The 19,163-nt window shown below is 38.9% G+C and overlaps 1 protein-coding gene across 1 annotated transcript in view; it reads right to left on the bottom strand.

The window, feature by feature from the left end:
* Window positions 1-1,266: 1,266 nt before the first annotated feature.
* LOC126381769 (dynein axonemal heavy chain 7-like) overlaps window positions 1,267-19,163 on the bottom strand; it is a 36,654-nt gene continuing 18,757 nt past the window's right edge. Inside the window, exons 39-74 of the mRNA XM_050031247.1 lie at window positions 18,518-18,669; window positions 18,039-18,186; window positions 17,630-17,842; window positions 16,874-17,046; window positions 15,998-16,139; window positions 15,810-15,923; window positions 15,595-15,705; window positions 15,310-15,498; window positions 15,001-15,230; window positions 14,694-14,919; window positions 14,423-14,605; window positions 10,996-11,221; window positions 10,350-10,691; window positions 10,205-10,275; window positions 9,543-9,700; window positions 9,259-9,412; window positions 8,910-9,043; window positions 8,140-8,413; window positions 7,495-7,636; window positions 6,927-7,105; window positions 5,995-6,158; window positions 5,444-5,585; window positions 5,296-5,362; window positions 5,060-5,205; window positions 4,737-4,889; window positions 4,506-4,635; window positions 4,198-4,439; window positions 3,964-4,120; window positions 3,720-3,886; window positions 3,543-3,551; window positions 3,426-3,446; window positions 2,990-3,227; window positions 2,536-2,687; window positions 2,306-2,443; window positions 2,020-2,163; window positions 1,267-1,473 (exon numbers count right to left, since the gene is read on the bottom strand). Of these exons, the coding sequence (XP_049887204.1) occupies window positions 1,267-1,473; window positions 2,020-2,163; window positions 2,306-2,443; window positions 2,536-2,687; window positions 2,990-3,227; window positions 3,426-3,446; window positions 3,543-3,551; window positions 3,720-3,886; window positions 3,964-4,120; window positions 4,198-4,439; window positions 4,506-4,635; window positions 4,737-4,889; window positions 5,060-5,205; window positions 5,296-5,362; window positions 5,444-5,585; window positions 5,995-6,158; window positions 6,927-7,105; window positions 7,495-7,636; window positions 8,140-8,413; window positions 8,910-9,043; window positions 9,259-9,412; window positions 9,543-9,700; window positions 10,205-10,275; window positions 10,350-10,691; window positions 10,996-11,221; window positions 14,423-14,605; window positions 14,694-14,919; window positions 15,001-15,230; window positions 15,310-15,498; window positions 15,595-15,705; window positions 15,810-15,923; window positions 15,998-16,139; window positions 16,874-17,046; window positions 17,630-17,842; window positions 18,039-18,186; window positions 18,518-18,669 (5,838 nt within the window). The remainder of the gene's footprint in view (window positions 1,474-2,019; window positions 2,164-2,305; window positions 2,444-2,535; window positions 2,688-2,989; window positions 3,228-3,425; window positions 3,447-3,542; window positions 3,552-3,719; window positions 3,887-3,963; window positions 4,121-4,197; window positions 4,440-4,505; window positions 4,636-4,736; window positions 4,890-5,059; window positions 5,206-5,295; window positions 5,363-5,443; window positions 5,586-5,994; window positions 6,159-6,926; window positions 7,106-7,494; window positions 7,637-8,139; window positions 8,414-8,909; window positions 9,044-9,258; window positions 9,413-9,542; window positions 9,701-10,204; window positions 10,276-10,349; window positions 10,692-10,995; window positions 11,222-14,422; window positions 14,606-14,693; window positions 14,920-15,000; window positions 15,231-15,309; window positions 15,499-15,594; window positions 15,706-15,809; window positions 15,924-15,997; window positions 16,140-16,873; window positions 17,047-17,629; window positions 17,843-18,038; window positions 18,187-18,517; window positions 18,670-19,163) is intronic.

The following is a 19,163-nucleotide window of genomic DNA, read 5'->3' on the forward strand; positions in this document are numbered from 1 at the left end:
ACTACTCGCTTTATTTAATACATGCCGTATCTGGGATGTGAGTTTTTTTATGCTAAATGACAGCGCAGCGTAATATGGTGAAGTGTTTCTGAAGCATCTCTTGTTGGCTACCTGCGAGGCTGTGAAGCCTGTGAGATAGTCGGTGGTCGCAGCTGACCTCGGGCGTGACATTGACCTCGTTCTCCAAAATCTTCCATTTCCACCTCTCCTCATTTGTCACAATAAATATGTCGGCTCCGCAGAATACGGGCTACGGGCTCTCCATTAGGTCGATGACGTTATAGACGATAAGGTATTACGCGACACACAAAGGAGCTTCGCTCCCGGTTGCGACAACAAATAAGGAGAAGTGCTCTCGTATCACAAACGGAGTATTGTTTCACGAGGAGCGGATCCGTGCGATGAATTAATTCGGGGTAGTATTGTTTGTTATACGCTGTGAGGCGAGGCGTGACCACCACAACTAATAGCTGTGTGTCGTCTCTGAAATATAAATCAGATTCAAAATATTATAAACCGTTTATGAATACTACTTTTAAAATGATTCTATTTCGTACTTTAACATTTATTGAGAAACTTGAGACATAATTGTTAACTTAAATAAAATAACTTATAATGAAGAAATATTAAATTAATGAAATAACAATAAAACACTACCTTAATGCATTCATAGCTCTGGCTCTAAATATAAAAACAAGCCTGTTCATGATAAAACACTTTGATTATTTATATATCCCAAACAAGATTTTATAAAACGAATACCAAATAAGTATTTAGAACTTTAAATAATAGACTTGCTTCCATGATTAATTGGTTCACAACGAACAAGTCGATATCAAACTTCAAAACTATAGCTTGATACCATTTTTTATCATTATAAACCAAGAGATTTTTAATAATAATATAATGCCACCTCTTGGAATTGTGAACTGAGGCCAATAAATTACTTCAAACGACCATTAATGTAATGAATCTTTGTTACTCGTTTCAATTCAATGGGTTTACCACCAAAGGTCCTAATAACTACTTACTGGGATGCTGAATATTGAACGAAAGAAAGAAGTATGTTTCAACATTGAGCCGTAATTAGCGTTAGGGAGCTGTATTCATTCGTATTGACAAATAGAAATCCGATGATTGGCTAAAATGTTTATAAATTGACAGGAGTTCTCATGTCTAGCCAATCAAAATTGAAGAAATTTTGACTGTAATACAAGCTAAAACAATTAGACCTCTCATTTAGGTTATTATTATTCCTTAGTTACTTTAGAATGGAAGCTGAGTAAGCAGGGCAACTCCTCGCATGACCCAGTGGTCAGGCTCCTTCTGCGTGGGTAGTCTGACGAAGAGGATGTAGTTGGTGGAGTGTCCGGTGGTGGAGAGCACCCCGCGACGGTCGCCCGTCTTGTACAGTGGGCAGTTGTAGAACACGTCTGTCGGAATATCTTCGCGCTTCAACGGGATCAGCCATAACTAAACAGTAAAACGGGTTTGCACTTAGTAGGGCACACCTTGGAAACTTCATACAAACAACCTCGTTTTACACAGATACCACACATTGACGTTATCGTACACGGCTATCTGCGTATGGGTCGTCTGACGGCTTAATATTGAAGACTAAACTATGTCCGAGGCCCCCCTGAGGTAAACCTAGCTCAGACGCTGGTGGGGAGCGGAGAGTTGCCGTTCTATACGCAGTATTATTCCTTATTCTATGCTTAGGTTAGGGGGTTGAAATAGGCTAGTAACAACTAGTTAAATGAATACTTTTTACGAAATGTCAAAACGAATAATCCCTATGGAATTTCGGCAAAGGTACATAATAATAAAAATGGGATAATCTTTTTTTGTAATTTCAGACATACAGACTTGTATTTCAAGATTATCTCTGACCTAGTGCGGTAAGAAGTAATACCGAGAAAATAGATCATTCACAATGTGTGACAGGTGATCACAAAATGGCGAATGATAGCTGTCTGAAACACCAGAACTGCTGTAACTGTAAAGGAATGAACTTACGATGGGGAAATCGTCATAGAGTATTTTAGGGAAGGACTCGTCCACACAATACTCGTCCATATTCCAGCGAGCACCCTCCAAGAACAGGCCTTTAATGAACACTCCTTCATCTGGCGGCGCATCTTTCTGCTGCTCTCGTTGAACCTATAACCACAACAGTCATTTGCAATTTGTCCTTGGAGCTGCCGAATTGAACAAAAAATAATACGTAGACATTTTATAATAATTTAGCTTTTCATTTTATTTAAGTTAACTAAATATAAATGTACCTCTAGAAATAACTCACTTCATAATGAAATGCAAGTTGATCGATGGGAATTTTGTACTTTCTAGCAAAACTCTGTTGAGCCGCTGTAAGGAAAGCTTGCGGGAAGTAAAAGCCTGATAGCCAAAATATTATTGGAGGCCCGTACTGATGCCAATGCTGAAAGGAAAACAAACATGACATGTACTTATTCCATTCTGTATTCAAATACAGTTAACATGTAAGTAATAATTAATGAGATATTTTCGTACCTGCAGAAATTCTAATCTAGCCAGTAGATCATTGACATACGCTGCCAGAGGCTTGAGGGAAGGATAGCTCTTGCCTATCCACAAAGTGGGGATACGACCACGCACCATGCTGGTCAACACTTCTTCCGTGACGTCAGTCAACACGCTGATACCTGCACAAAGCAATCAAGACTGTGGTAGCAGTCAGCTGATGAGGCAGCGAGTCGGTGAGTTATGAGGTAGCGAATCTATTAGAATGAAGCGGTGAGCCAGACATGTAATGAGACCGAGATAGAGGAATGGACTGAAGGCACCGATACAGTTAGGCTGTGAGAAAATAAAGCGGCGAAGGAGGCAGTGAGCCAGTTAGACATTGATATTGCAGTGAGGTGTATGTATAGCGATGCAGTGATGCAATGGGCAGTGAGGAAGCGAAGTAGTGGGGCGGTGGGGCAATAAATGAGGCAGTGCGTACCCTGCACGGCGCCGATAACGGCGCGCGAGCTGGAACGCACCACGTCCACGAGCCGCTCGTATCGCGCCGCCTCTTGGATCACCACGATGGACATGGGCGTCATGTCGGCCGGCCGGATATTGCCCTCGTGGGACGGCCCTGTCAGGATCTTGTTCGGCAATCGGTTCAGAACATCTTTGGCAATCGCCATTGCTTGCTCCTCTGGGGTCTCACCCGTACCTCCAGACGCCATCGTGTCCTGTTACATGCACATAGATAATATATAAATAGTTTATTCAGTCAGATCACAGATTCACACAAGCGAATGTCATTTGATTGCGCTACCTATTGAAGCAGAATAATTCATTCACATAACGTTCACTCAGTAAAGGTGAAGCAATCACGCAAACTTTTATGAAAGATAATAATATTGCAACAATTAATTAATATTTCTTACCAAATATTTTTTGAGAAGGTCCTTTAAGCATGAAAACGACAAATTTAAATGATGAATGATAACAGTTATTTAATAACTATATTTCAAACAACTATATGGATTGTGAGTTAAACTTACCTTTCTATCCTGGAGTCCAGATGAATGAAAAAAATAAAATATCAATGTTAATAATCTACTTCTACCTAATAACACAAATTACGGAACGAATAAACTGACATGAGAGCTAAAACTTTCTAATTAGTACTAAAAGAGTATCCTAAAAACAAAACACATTTCTTCAGCCTTCGATGTTACCTGAGTTAGTATGGCAGTATCAAGTAACTCATTCGCTTCACGGAAGTGTTTAGTGATGTCTGCATTGGAATGAAAGCCAAACACCGACGGCGGGGTTGCAACAGGTAGAGACAGTGCAAACGCTATAAAGTCTGAATGCTCCCTCAGATTGGGGACGAAGTAAGCATCTAGAAATATATTCAATCAATTAGATATAATTGGGAGAGCAACACGTAACCAGATGATCTCAACTGATGTTGTTTACCATCTGGAGCGAGTTTGTAATGAGGTTCCTCAATGGCTTTGGGGTTATAGAACTTATAGAGAATAGTGTTGAGGGTGCGACGATCCCAGTCATCAGTGACACGGCCGCCGTAGTTGCACTCGCCGGTCAGGTAGCGGAGCGCCACAAACTGAACGTCCTGTAGACAGAGCAAGTGGTATGAGTACACCGGCATGACAAGGAATGGGAGTCGTTGCAGTTGCTGTGAACACTTACATCGTATTGATTTAGAAACATGTAGAGCTGTGCAACACTGATCCGTAAGTCAGTCTCATTGAACTCATAGCGGATGTTCCACCCTAGAGGACCGAACTGTCGCCGCTCTTGCACCACAGCGTGGAAGAAACACAAGCAAAACAGCAGCATTTTAAAGTTTTCAGTTTGCTTGTTGCCTTCAAACCATTCCGGATCGTTGATTGGATCATTTGAATATGATCGCGCAATATTCGCTCGCAAACCTGATGGGAATTATTACAATTAGTATAATTGTAAATTGTTCAATTCATAAACTATTTGATACTGACCTTGCGGTGGCTCATTGGTCATTTTCACTCCGTTTTGTAAGACATATACCGGAAAATGATCCGCGGGGTACGACGTCAACCACAATCTGAAGTCAGGATGTGTTGAATCTGGTAATAAACCTTCGCAAATCTATAAACATAGGAAAACAAATAAGTACTTATACACTCTTTTCTGAGTTTGAGATGGAGTGCTTATTACACAAGATACTTAAGTATAATATTTATGGATACCTTTTCAAGCATGGGCATCCAACTTTTTGCCAAATGGCAGTTTTGCAGCACAACCCAAGTGCCGTTACGAATACCATCATCGACCAATTTCACCGCTATCGGTCCTTGTCCTTGACCAAGTGATAGTGAGAACAAACGTGATGAACCAAAACCCTGTATATTGATGACAGAAAAAATAATGAGTTTCGTATTTTCCTTATCGCTATGAACTGTATGATAATTATAGAGCTTTGTGGCGCGCCTTCGGAGAGGCCTATGTCCAGCAGTGGGCTGCAATGGGCTGATGATGATCGTAATGATGAATAATTATAGGTTTTACTTACTTGATCATCTGCAAATTTAAGTAACGTTCCCATAGGATCTGAGCCAGGTGTTAACACGAATAATAATGGAACACAAGAATTCGATTCTGCGTATGATGAAACCAAATCAAACAAAGGGGGTTCAATGAACTGTCGTCCCATTTTCTCTGTAAATATTAAATATAAATTAATATATTTTTTTTAAATTATGTTTAATATATTCTATCAAATGGCATAATAGAGGAATTGACTTATACCTTCAATGAAGTTTTGTACTGCTGGAACCATCATGTCTAGCCGCATACAACGTAACACCATGAGTTTCTAAAAAATAATTTATTTTATTTAAATTACTGGTATTTATAAGGTTCGCTATAAAAATCAATCGTTCATTTAAAATCTTACCTCAAATTTAGACAGTTTATTGCCCCAGGGCGCGGGTAAGGGTTGATTGTGGGGGTCTGGTAAATCACAGTAATCTTCCCATTGTTTTAAGTTGGCCATAAAGTGGTCTAAAATTCCATGGAATTCTGGGATTTCATTGAGTCTGGTAAATAAAATGCATTGAATCATTATAGAGCTTAAGCTGCAATTATTTCATTATATTACAGAAGTCGTCATGTCTTCGACGGCCTAAAGGCATAACGAAGTGGCAAATATTCTTATTACTATACACGGCAAATCACACATATTTTCCGTTGGGGTAGGCAGAAACCACGGAATTCTACTTACTATTATAATCTTGACACACACACACCACTACAAAACATAATCCGCGCAAATCGAAACACGATTCATCCTAGACGACACGCAAGGTGCATTTGTTTAATTCGGACGGGTTATACGTATGGGATTGTAGAAATAGGAACATTTGCTACTTGTTTAGGCCCTCGGATTACTGAGTGGCAGACGTTACTTAGAAATGGGCCACAGATTCAAGTAAATAGAGTGAGTACCCGCAAAACTCGGACCAGTTCTGTGGCGTGAGGAAGTGCACGGGGTTGGGGGGTAAATGGCGGGGCTGCGCGCCGCCCATCAGGAACAGCACATGTGACTGGTTCAGATGGCCCTCCGCTGTCATTATCGTCACCGTCAGCAGCAGGGAGAACACCATCTTGTCCTATAACATCAATCATCATCATCCGGATGTCCCAGGTTCGATTTCCGGTGGGGACAAATCACAAAAATTACTTTGTGGTCACTAGTTTGGTTAGGACATTACTGGCTGATCACTAGATTGTCCGAAAGTAAGATGATCCGTGCTTCGGAAGGCACGTTAAGTCGTTGGTCCCGGCTACTACTTACTGATGTAAGTAAGTAGTCGTTACATGAACCATGTCAGGGGCCTTTGGCGGCACAATAGCACCTCACAACCCACACGATAGGAGAAGATAATCATCTAGCGTTATCCCGTTTCCTCGGGGTCCACTGACCTTTATCGGAATATTTGACTAGTCAGAATTTTTACAAAAGCCGTTATTTCCCCAAAGGGAAAGCCAGCCCAATTAGAGGTTGAGTTAGGTCATATACCTGTAATCTCAGACACTTCATACAAAAATCTCGTCCTTACTGTGTACCGCCTTATCCCGTGCGTGCGAGCGAGACAAACAATCCACGCGCGCTCCCTTACTCCTTAACGGCTTAATTAGACTGAAGTGGCCCCTATTGGGAGGCGGTGAGGTAATTCACGGTCGTTTCAAGCTCGTAGTGATGCGGAGGAGAGAGTGCCCCTACGCTAGTATTATTGTATAATCTGTTCTATAACTTAACATAAACTGCCTATATGCGTTTGACTGCTAGGCACATGCCTCCCTTCAAACAACGAAAGAGTGATAGATCAAATTCCATCACGAACCTATACCCAGTTAATACTAGTATATCAGCTCACCTTTTCAAACAGACTTCGGCAGATATTGGCGTACAAAGAATAGGTGAAATATGTGCGTAGTTTTTCCAGTCGCTCAGGGATTTCCTCGGCTTTCTCAGTGTTGTCTATCGCGTTGGTGAATAGAACTTCAAACCACCCCAGAGAGTATTGGTACATGGGGTCGATGTGGGCCAGCGACGCTGTATCATGCAAACAATGGGAAAATTACTAAAAATACTGAATACAGTCACAAATGTCTTCAAGACAGCCTATAGCGGCAATGGGATGTCACCATTATTATTTAGTAACAGTTCCTACTTCCAGACAATATTATAAAAAGGGTTGGTACTCCATCTCACAACCTACACGATAGAAGGAGAAGAATATTATAAATGCATAATTCTGTCTGTTACCTCTTTACGCTGAAAGCGCTGAATCAATTTAGATGTGTGATAGGTATAGTTTAAGATCCAGGAAAATATAATATGGTTTTTATCGCGATAATCGCTATGTTTGTATGTTTTGTTTGTGTTCAATAAAGTACTTTTAGTTGATTGATTGATAAATAAACGTTTGTTCATAACTGTACCTATGAGGAAGAACAAGTTGGTAGAGTGTTCAGCGATCGGGATGTAATCCTCACGCGCCACATCAATAGCCTTTTCAGTCACCACAGCTACCTCTTGCTTTTCTTTGATCTCATTCGATATATCTTTTGCAGAATTCAGGATCTGTCATAAAATAGGGCTTTGTTAAATGTATGTGAAGTAACTTGATGTGCTTAATTGAGAAGTATCCTAGGTCAAAGATAAAATATGAAATTCTGATTTAGAAATAAAGACAGATCTAAAACTGTCAAAAAAGTTCTCTTTTTTTTCTTTTTAACTTATTTATGAATTTTAAAAAGAAAAATGTAATAATAACCACATTTTGTCACGTTTTTCTAAGACGCCACAGGTTGCTTTTCCATACAAAATGTTTAGTAAGTAAAATGTAAGTGATTAGACTAGTTGGAAACTACCCTATTACACAAATCAGTCACCGGCCACATTAGATAGATTACACAGACACAGACACAGTATCACAGTGTTGGGAACAGATTAGTTTTTAATGTAATAATTTCAATAGGTTGCCGAGAGCTGTAGAGCACAGGCTGCCCTTTGTATTTAAAGTCACAATGTTGAGTAGTAAGTTTCCTGTATTTGTGTAATATACTTCATTTGATTTGACTCACTTGTACAGCTTCTTCATCCTCTAACAAATGTTCCGATGTAGAGAGCACGTGGAGTATCTTCTTCTCTGTCTCCTGCAGTATCCGGCGATGCTCGGCGCCCTGTGTCGTCAGCTCTGTCTTTGCCTGTGCAAGGTCAGGTCTCTCGCGGGCCACCACGCGCGTTAGTAGTTGTGCCTGCAGTCCGTCTCGTGCCAGCATGAAGTTTACTAAGGTGACCCGCACGCTCACCTCTGGCAGATAATGGGGGTTCGCGAGCTTCGTGCTTATGTACAACCTTTTGACAAAATTAACACTTTCAAGAACAGAACATCTACAGGCGATGTCACGATTCCAAGAGTTTATTAATGAAAACGAAACGAGGTCAATGACGTGTAATCTGTAGCCGAACTTCATGTGACGTCACGAATCGGGGATCGCCATCTTGGCTGCTTACGCGGTACGACATAATTAAATCGATGTTCGATTTGCTCCAATCTGAATCGGCTTCGTATTACCCGGTAGGGTAATCCCTGTATCCCTGAAACTGGTAGCATGGTGCCTCCTCGCCCATACGTATAATGTTTCAACTTGTCCCTGCCCTATATGATAGCACAAGTAAGTGAAAGCATACTAAACATAGGCCTACTTCAGCAGAGAAATCAAAATTAACATAATTTATTAAAACTGTTTATTTTGTATTTCACTTCCAACAATGTAAGTTGTGTCAACATCTCCCTAGCATTCTTCCGTTTTTCACAGGGTCCGCTTAACAAAGTTAGTTGTCTACTCACTTGAAATCCTTGTTATATTCAACTATGGTATCACCGATCTTGATACACAGTGCACCTCCTTGGCGGAACGTTTGCTGTTGTAGTAGTGGCTCTAACATTGGATCTAGTTCCTCCAACACATTTTCTAATAACACCTGTTAGATTAAACATAATCATTATTAAAGGTACTTGTTTTTCACCGCAAAATGAAAAACACGGGTTCTTACCGCGTTTAAAGCAGTATACGTATATTGCTTTCATATCCCTGCTTTAAACGCGTTAAGAACCCGTTATTATGTGTTTTAATTATGATAATAACCGCTTAAACTTAAAACAATGCAAAAATTAAAGTTTTTTTTTAATTACTTACCGGTTGTCCAAATTGCACAGCATTCTCCATAATTCTACTAAGGTCCGTTTGCGTTATGCGACATATGGCTAGATTGTTTGGTTTTTCCATATTTTTGACCCACCGATTCGCTTGGCCCTGAGGATCGATCATCAGAGGCCATCTACGGGCCGACCTACATACAAATTAATGAGAATTGAAATCATGTCATGCTCCTTTAAAAAACCGTTGAAAATGTCTGCGAATTATCTGTCGAAAATGCGAGAATTATGAATATTATTAGGTAAGTAAAGCAATAAACTTACGTTATAATAATACCACTTTCAATGCTGAAATCATCAGCAGGCAAGCCATCAATGTTCCATTGTTGAATAGTGACCGGCTCACCAAGAGTTTGGGTCAGACTGAAGTTCAATGTGCATACTATACCACAATCGTGAGTTGCTTCCGCCCACGATGCGACCTGCATTAAAACGTCATACAATATTGGATAAATAGTGCACTTACAGAAATAATAGAATAGAAATTGAACAACACACAAAACAAGCCTGTAATTGGCTATTTGTTTGTATTTTTTAAATCTAAATTGCTTTGTCTTGTTTTGTTTTCCAAGAAATAAATAAATAAGACATCACTTAAAATGTTCACAAAATAGCATAAAGAATGTTCATCGAAATGATCATAAGGTGGTGGGGGACGTCTGGAAATAAAAGGGTGTCACTCAGCACAAGTCGCGGCGTGAACCACGACGCTGGTATTATGTGGATCCTTCTGATTGAGGTACAATCGTTGTGTTCCATAAATATGCGTTAATTGTTTAAGTACTTACATAGAATATATAAACGAAACACATTAATTAAGGTGTACATAAACAAATATCACAAAAAAGTTAGTATAATAACATTAATTAATGTAGCTAAATACAGTAAGTATAGTAATATAATAAGTTTCTAATATATTATTATACCTGCTCGATTCTGAACGAAGCTGTGAACGGTCCAAGATAAGCTATCACGCCAGCGGAAATTAATATGTCACCTATTAAAAAAAGTAATGTTAATTAGATTGCTCATTAAGTTATAAAAATACAAAGTTAAAAAAGTGATTTAAACCTGTTAGGGTATTGTAAGTCTCTCGTAACGTTTTCGCAATCTGCGTCCATCTCGTTTTCTCTCCTCCTAAGCCAGAAATAAGCATTTCCGCCCTTTTTAACTTGTTCATACAGTTGGCGACCTCATCATCCATTATTTTCTGCTGACGATTTTGTTCGGCGAGTGCTTCTTCTAACTTTGCCAATTTCGCTTGGATTTCTCTCAGCTGGGCTTGCTTGATAGCAAGTGCTCCCATGGCTTTATCGTAAACAGCCTGTGCCGCGGCTAACCTCTGCTTTTTAGGCGCCACTACTTTTGCTACCTTGTCATACTTCGTCATGGCAATCACCCATTTACACATGCCTGTTTGAGAAATAGTGCTTATTTGAATTCATATTTAAACTGATATACCAGTTAAAGCGGATACAAACATAGCGAGGCACGTGCTCCGCCGTAAGCCATGCTATGTGTAACATGCGTAGCATATGCCTCGTCATGAATATGAAGGAACAAACATTGCGAAGCGTGCGACATATGCCTCGCATTTTTTTTATCCGGTACACATATCATAGTCAACTATTTTTTTTACTGAAAATTTGACTTTAACCCTTTCCCTTAACGCGGCCTCAGGCTTATAGACAGTAGTGTCGAGACTCAAAAGTGTTACCTTCAGCAGCAACAGAGACGGTACGAATCTTCTCTGGCACGAATCCCTCGTCCAACATGACAGTCGTGGTCAGTTTCTTCATCACAGCGGGCGGAATATTGTCCTTATCATAGTTCTGCAGTGACTCCAAGAACTTGATGTCGCTTAAAATTTTCTTAGACGGACCCCAATAATCTTCAATAGTTCCCACGCCCGAGGGATTCGGAACTTTATCGGGTTTTACGTCCTAAAATTTTACAAATTGTTTTAGTTTTTGCACCTAATGTAGTAAACGGATGTATAAGCGTTAATATGCGCGTGCGCGCTGCCCTCTAGGCACTCATACAGTCACATCGTGCACTACCATCACCAAAGACCGGCTAACTGTTATGTAGGTATTTATTGATAGTAAAATAAGTCTCAAGTTAAGTAAAATAAATAGTAAGTCTCACCTGCAGCAGGTATATGTATTAGGAATATTTTCATACCCAATAAATAAGTGAACTAGACACTAAACAATGAAGTACAAATCAGGTGCTCAGAAAAGGAGATCATCGGCTCTCCATACTTTGGCCGGCCCAAATTCGAAAGTGCCGGCCAGAGAAAAAAAATGTGTCGAACCTTTCGAGTACATTGCTGTGAACATTTTTTACTATGACACCAAACGTGTATGACCATTAGTTTGGCTTTAATTGGATTTTAAAAATCTCGATTTTTCATACATTTTGTAAAAAAAAATATTATGTCCGTTGGGAATAAAAGGGATACAGGCGTATTACAAAGGACCGTTAGAACATTTATTAGTATGGCGCCAAACTTCTATGACCATTATTTTGACGTTTATTGGACTTTCCGTTTTGGTTAATATGTTAAAATGCCGGCCATCGAATTAAATACGTCAAATCTGTCTAATAGTTGCTTCTCAATATTTTTTAATATGACACCAAATATCTATGACCATTATTTTGACTTTTATTGGAATTTACGTTTTAGTTCAAATGTGAAAAGTGCCGACCACCAAAAATACCATGTTGAGAGTATCGAGTAGATGCCTGTTAACATTTTTTTCTATAGCGCCAAACGTGTATGACCATTAGTTTGCATTTTATTGTATTTTAAAAATCTTGATTTCTTTTTTGTTTTGTTTAAAAATAAAGTGCTTTAGGCAAAACTTGCGGTACGGCGGATTACAAAGGACCTTTAGAACATTTAATAATCTAGCGCAAAACATTTTTGACCATTATCTTGACTTTTATTCGTCTCTCTTTCCGTTTTGGTTCAAATGGGAAAATGTCAGCCAGCGAAACAAAATAAGTCAAATCTTTTGGTAAACGACTTGAAACGTATTTTTTTACTATATTACCAAATATCGACTTTAGCTTTTATTAGACTTTTTAAAAAAAATCTTTTTTTTATATACATTTTAACAATGACAATAAGCAGAGCTTTCCCTATGACTAGTTATTAGTCAGATAAATACTTTGTGTTTTTGTTTTGTGTGTTGTTAGGTGAACTTCTATATTAATACTATCTGATTTTAGATATGACGTTGGCTGTAGTTTTTGCATTCGACTCAAGGTTACGGCCTAAGTTTAGGTCGAATTATGGTATTGATTCATCTTGACCGTAGATGGTTACCACCCTCCAAAGATAAGCTTGCCATCTAGTGACGTATTTTGGCATGACGTCTGAAGTAGCTGTTAGGGAAGACAGGAGTCGGGCAGTTGTACTTTGCATGTATGCCGATCACAATGTCCTGGTGCTACTCGGCCGACATAGCATCGTAACTCACTTTTCTTTAAAAAAAAATAAGCTTCTAAAGCGTGTATCACCATCAGGTGAGATAGTGGTCAAACGAAAACCTATTTTTGATTAATAAAAATGTGTCCAAAGACTACCACGATATTACGCCTTTACCTGCATTATCGCCAGATAAAACGTTTTTCGCCAAAGTGTAGGTATCTATGAAAACTCCAGATTTTTGAGAAATCTAATTGAGTTCAAAATAGTGGTCATAGACGTTTAATGTCATAGTAATAAACATTCTGACGATCCTTTAAATAACGCGCCTGTCATATTTTATTTTATAACAAAATAAATCAAGAATCGAGATTTTAAAAATCCAACAACAGCCAAACTAATGGTCATACACGTTTATTGTCATACTGAATAATGTTTACAGGTATCTTCTCGATAGTTTTGACATGTGTTTTTGCTGACCGGCACTTTTCACTTAGAAACTAAAACGTAAAGTCCAATAAAAGCCAAAATAATGGTCATAGACGTTTGGTGCCATAATAATAAATGGTCAAAGGGATAAGTTTTAACGGGATATACCAATATTGTTTCTTGGCCGGCACTTCACATTTTCACCAAAATGTATGAAAAATACAAGTTTATTTTTTAATTCGAATAAAAACAGAAATATTGACGCTACGGCTTTGGTGCCATAGTAATAAATGCTCAGATGGATAAGTTCTAAGGATATATACCATTATTGTTACTTGGCCGGCACTTTACATTTTCACCAAAAATGTATGAAAAATACAGTTCTTTTAATTCGAATAAAACCGAAGATATTGACCCTACAGCTTTGGTGTCATAGTAATAAATACTCAGACGGATAAGGTCTAACGGAATATAGCAAAATTATTTTTTGGCCGGCACTTTGACTACTGGGCCGAAATCCGATGATCTCCTTTTATAATTTATAACACTATGGTATTATGTAAATGTATCATGCGTAAAGTGACGATTTGAAGGCATCACTCCACTCTTGGTATAAATACTTTCTAATAATTACTTAAAAGTAAGATAAAAATACTAACTACAAACATCCAAGTAAAAACTAAATAGTTAGTTATACGTTTGTTAATTATGCGTTTTTTCACTTACCGGATCATCCCACTAGCGAATTGCAAAAATAATAACAAACGCTGATAAAGCTGGCAACTTAAGACTCATTCATGATTCAATACAATATGTACAAATGTCTATAATCTCTTCAGTCATATAATGAAAGTTTCGTATTTATTTATTTACATAGATGTCTGTCTACACAACCATCATGTTTGTAGTTTGATATGATTAATATTTATTTACTTAGTCTGTTTAAATTTTAAAAGGGTACCTTTACTACGAAACCACATAGTTATATACTTACTAAGGTCTAATTAATAAAAATAAACTATCTACCTAAAGGTCAAGTTATATTTTTAATAACTTTTAATCACGCATTTCTATTTATTCTGGCAGGCACCAACTTAATAATATAAAGTAATTTGACAGTTTTAAAACGAACTCAATTTCTTAATAGTCTTACATTATTATTGTTCTATCACGTTTAAATTTAAATTAAGTTTGTGTCTGCGTGTGCGTGTCTGAATCTGCGCCATTCTGTTATTATACTAGCCTAGAAGAGAAGCCAGATATTAAAATACTGCCCAACCTTTAATATACAAATAGCTTCCATGACGATTCTGATGCCCCTCGGTGGACTCTTCATAGTCTTGATAAAGGTGATGTCTTGAGGTGTGAGCGTGTCCAGAGCCGCCAAAGCAGAGTTCAAGATTGGCATGGCTTCAGCCAAGTCTGCATCGCATTCATCCTTGATAGCTTGGGCCGCTGCTGCCTAAAAATAATCCAATTATTTAGCCAAGGCAACGAACAGAAGCCTTGAAATCTAATATCTTTAAAATACAGAAAATAAATCTTCGTACCTGCTTCTCCGCAGCGGTTTGATCGACCAGTACATCAGCTTCAATAATAGCGACGTCTGCCTTTTCCTTCTCCACTTTAGCGGTGGTGAGGGCGACGGCAGCTGCTCCTGCTGCCAACTTGGGCTGCAGAATCTCTAACGCTTGTTGAAGCGCTGCCACGGACTTTGCTGCTATCGCAAGCTGATCTAATCCTCCAAGATAACGTTTCTCTCCTGTTAATAGCTCTCTGAAAAAAGGCAATTAACAGCATTATCAGTAGTATTGGCAAAAAACAATATACACCATGTGGTAAATCTTAAATACTTACAGTCGCTTTTTAGTAAGCAATGACTTAAACATGCTGATAAGCTCAAGATAGGCAGTAGGAGTAACGTAATTGTAACGTTTCATTCGCAATTGGAACTGCCGTGTCAGCTCCTGTGTGTCGGTGTGGAATACTTGGCACAGCTTGATAGCTGTCTGACGTTCTAATTCTGTCAGGTCGATATCTTTCAGGAACCGAGTGGCTACAGCCAACAGCGCGTCCGGAGGCCATTCCTGCGACAACATGTTAATTCTTATCATTGAAGATCGGCTTCTTGTTCAATAAGTGAGATAAGTACTTGCGAATTCGTACTTGGAACCAGTCAATGGTGCAGCAGTTGACTAAGCTAGGGAACTTGCGTATGCGCGTGCGCAGCGAGGTGCCGGCGGGTGACATGGCCAGCACGATGTGCAGCTGGTCGCGCACGATCGACACGAAGTATGCGTACAGCGCCGTCGGGCTGCCGTCCGTCTGCAGGGACTTGTCGCGCTGCCTGTCGATCTGGAAGATACGTATATCTCACGTGTAAAGATCGTTTAGATTACCTACAAACAGGGTCCTATATCGTGTCAATACTTGTCATAAACTGATATCTACCACTCGCATCTTTTCACAAAGTTCCGCTTTTTCATCTGACCCAAAAATGTTGGGTACTTCTCCAGAATTCAGCATATTGTTAACATCTTCCAAAAATCCTTCCTCTTTAATCTGAAAACAACAGGTAGATATTTGTAAAACTACTTTGGTCACAAAGAAAGGTTTTCCAGATTAAAACAAACCAATTAAATTATGTAGGTAGTAAAGTGGTTTACCTGAGACTCGATGAATAAGAACACCATGTGCAATTCAGGGGTGCTTGATTTCTTTAGCAAAAGTTTTAAATCTTCTCGCCATTCGTTTTTCCCGTATGTACGACTCATTTCAACCTAAAATCAAAGTCTTTGTTATTTTTTTTTCATAAAACATCTTGTCTTTATTGTGTTAATTGTTAGTGACTTGCCTGGAAAAGGTCGTATTCGTTGATATGAGCAGCGAGCCGTGTAAGCGACTGACGACCAGAGCCTCCCAAGCCGACCAACAGGCCATGCGACCGCGGCTGCGTCAGCACGCGGCAGATACGAGAAACATGCTCTATGGCGAACCTGAAGAATATACGGACACGTGTGAAGAAGGAACCATATTTTATATTTTTTTTTAATCATATTTTATTCATATTTTGTCAGTTAGGGTAAATAAATACTGCTTTGTTAACCAAATTACTAATTTGTAGATGCTATTTACACTATAATGGTCTTGTACTTACATAAGTTTTAATTTTAGTACTTGTCTAAGTTGTTAATGTTTTATATACAGGGTGTTAGTAACACCGTAAGGAAAACTTTGAGGAATGGAAAAGTCCACTTGATATTAACTCAGAATCATGGCCTAAATCATCACCCTCAGTATTCGTTACGATGTCACTATCACCCTGTATATATTGTAGTAGTACTTAATAAATAAATAATAAATCTAGTACAGTACCGATTACTATCATGTACGCTTAGCCGCACTAATATAGGTATACTAATGAGAGGAAAGGAAGCAAGAGGGAAACCACTGCCATATTTTACCCTAAAAAAGTAGTATGCAGAATACTACAACGACAAGAGCGTGGCTCTTAAATTAATGATGATGCATAGGTATATCAGATTTTAAGAATTATACAAACTTGTTCTTTGTAGACTATCTATACTGTATGAGGTACTTGTCGCATTAACTTATTCAATATATGATTAAGCAGCTAGTGTTCTAAAGTACTTATGTGCTTGTTAGCGATCGTGCGTGATCTTACCATCCCTTTCCATTAACAATGTAGTTAATACAATAATAATCATACCTAAATAGCACCAAGTTCATTGGTTTTTTCGACATGTTGTTAAACTCAACGAGGAACGCGTCCACTGTAGAGTTCAAGTGCTCCATGTTAGTTGTTTCCATGTAGAATCGAGTATCCACTTTTGGATTCGCAAAATCACAGTAGATTAAGTTCCGCAAATGTGAATCTGTAATCTGTTGAGAATACGAGTTAGTGGTTATATCATCATCATCAGCCCATTAACGTCCCCACTGCTGGGGCACGGGCCTTCCCTATGGATGGATAGGGAGATCGGGCCTTAAACCATCACGCGGGCCCAGTGCGGATTGATGGTTATTAACGACTGCTAATGCAGCCGGGACCAACGGCTTAACGCGCCTTCCGAAGCACGGAGGAGCTCGAGATGAAAACTTTTTTTTTGTGGTCACCCATCCTATGACTGGTCTTTGCGAAAGTTGCTTAACTTCAACAATCGCAGACCGAGCGCGTTTACCGCTGCGCCACCGAGCTCCTCAGTGGTTATATAACCATCAATATTCCTTATAGGGAAAAATATTAGATTTCACTACTTGGCTTCTGGAGTCTTAGTTACGGGATTATTTTGTTGGTGATCAGTAACACAAGTCACAATATAGTTGCGCAACTCGAGACGTACCTAACTATATCTAATCTGAAGTTAACCAAGTTGCACCCGTTTCGATATATACTTACTTTATAAAGTTACCGATGGATTAAATGAAGACCCTTCATACAAGTAACGCAGGAAGTAAGCCTTACCTTTTTCTCTGTACCAGAGAGCAGCCTTGAGAGCATGCCGTCAAAGTTGTCATTGAGATGTTTGGCTGTGGCTTCTCGCAGACAGCGGACGAACCACTGTCGGTCAGACTCCTCTACCAGCCGGTCGGAGAACACACGCAAGTTCTCATGCACCCAGAGGCGCTTCATTGACTGCAGGTCCGGTGTCACTTCAGGTACAGATAAAAGTACGCCCTACAAGAAAAAAAAGAGTGAAATAATCTCTTAATATAATTTTACTCTATATTAAATTTTCAGGTTTTAAATATTAACCTCAATTTGCTGCGTACATTGCACTTAGGCCAAAAATCAACATTATTATAGATCTGTTCCTATGTACTACACTGGACTGTATGTTATTAACCTACGCAGTTTTTACAGACTTCATTACCAGAATGACCCTAGAGAAATCTCGCAGGTTGAACGTGTAGTGAGACTTGGATGGCGTCGGCAATAAGTTCAGCCGACACTGTTTGTACACTTCCAGTGTCCCATTCACGATCTCTTCGATACATGGGTCGAATTCTTTTGAGAACCCTCTGAAATAAAAAAGTATATGTTAAGAAATTCAAAATTTGATTAAGTAATACCTACTATCAGACTCAGCACATTGTCCTACCCAGTTGCCACTTACCGGGTTCAATTGTGAACCTCAGCCATCCTTGAATCCACTCAAAAACACATTAAAAAAATCATCAAAATGCTAATCGCATTTAGATAAAATTCACTGCATTAACATATAGATCGGGTACTTGTCTTGGACAGAGATACCGAAGTAATTTCCAGGGTAGTCACTGGCGAAAAGCGCAAGTACGTAAAATAATGATATCAAAAGCGTTAAGCATTCTTATAACCAAGTAAAATATTTACCTGCAATCTAAGTGCCACAACATAATCCTGCAGAAGATGACCTTAAGTGTGTCATCGTCAAACTCATCAATACACAAGAAGGAGAAGTGACGGGTGAACCGCGGCGTAATCAGCTTAGCCCCCGGCGTCGGCTTGCCCATGGCGCACATAAACTTGACAAATAAATATTAAAATGATTACTCCGTAATTATTATAATTTTTTTCATTTCAGATAAAAATTACCCATAAATATAATCAATCAATTACGTGATGTGTTGTATGCGTATGTTGAAAGGATTAATAATGTAGAAGTGCTACAAAGAGTAAGGGAATAGAGACAAATATTGACAGTTATCGAAGACAGAAGAGGAAAGATGATTGGGCACTTAAACACGACGAATTTATTAAAAACGTCATAGAAGGGAAGATAGAAGAAAAGAGAGGAAGAGAAAGACCAAGAAGAGCTTACATAGAAGGAATTAAAGAGAAGTCAATGGTAGGGAAATCAAAGAATTGGCCTTTGATAGACATTAATGGAGAATGCTACACCGACAAGAGCATGGTTCTTAAATTGGTGATGATGATGTATGCGTAGCTTATGCCTATCTGTAAACATAGATAGATATGAGTATAGATACGTTACCTTTAAGAACTTTCTGTGTAAGTA

The sequence above is a fragment of the Pectinophora gossypiella genome, chromosome 1, assembly GCF_024362695.1.
Source record: "Pectinophora gossypiella chromosome 1, ilPecGoss1.1, whole genome shotgun sequence".
Taxonomy (NCBI): domain Eukaryota; kingdom Metazoa; phylum Arthropoda; class Insecta; order Lepidoptera; family Gelechiidae; genus Pectinophora; species Pectinophora gossypiella.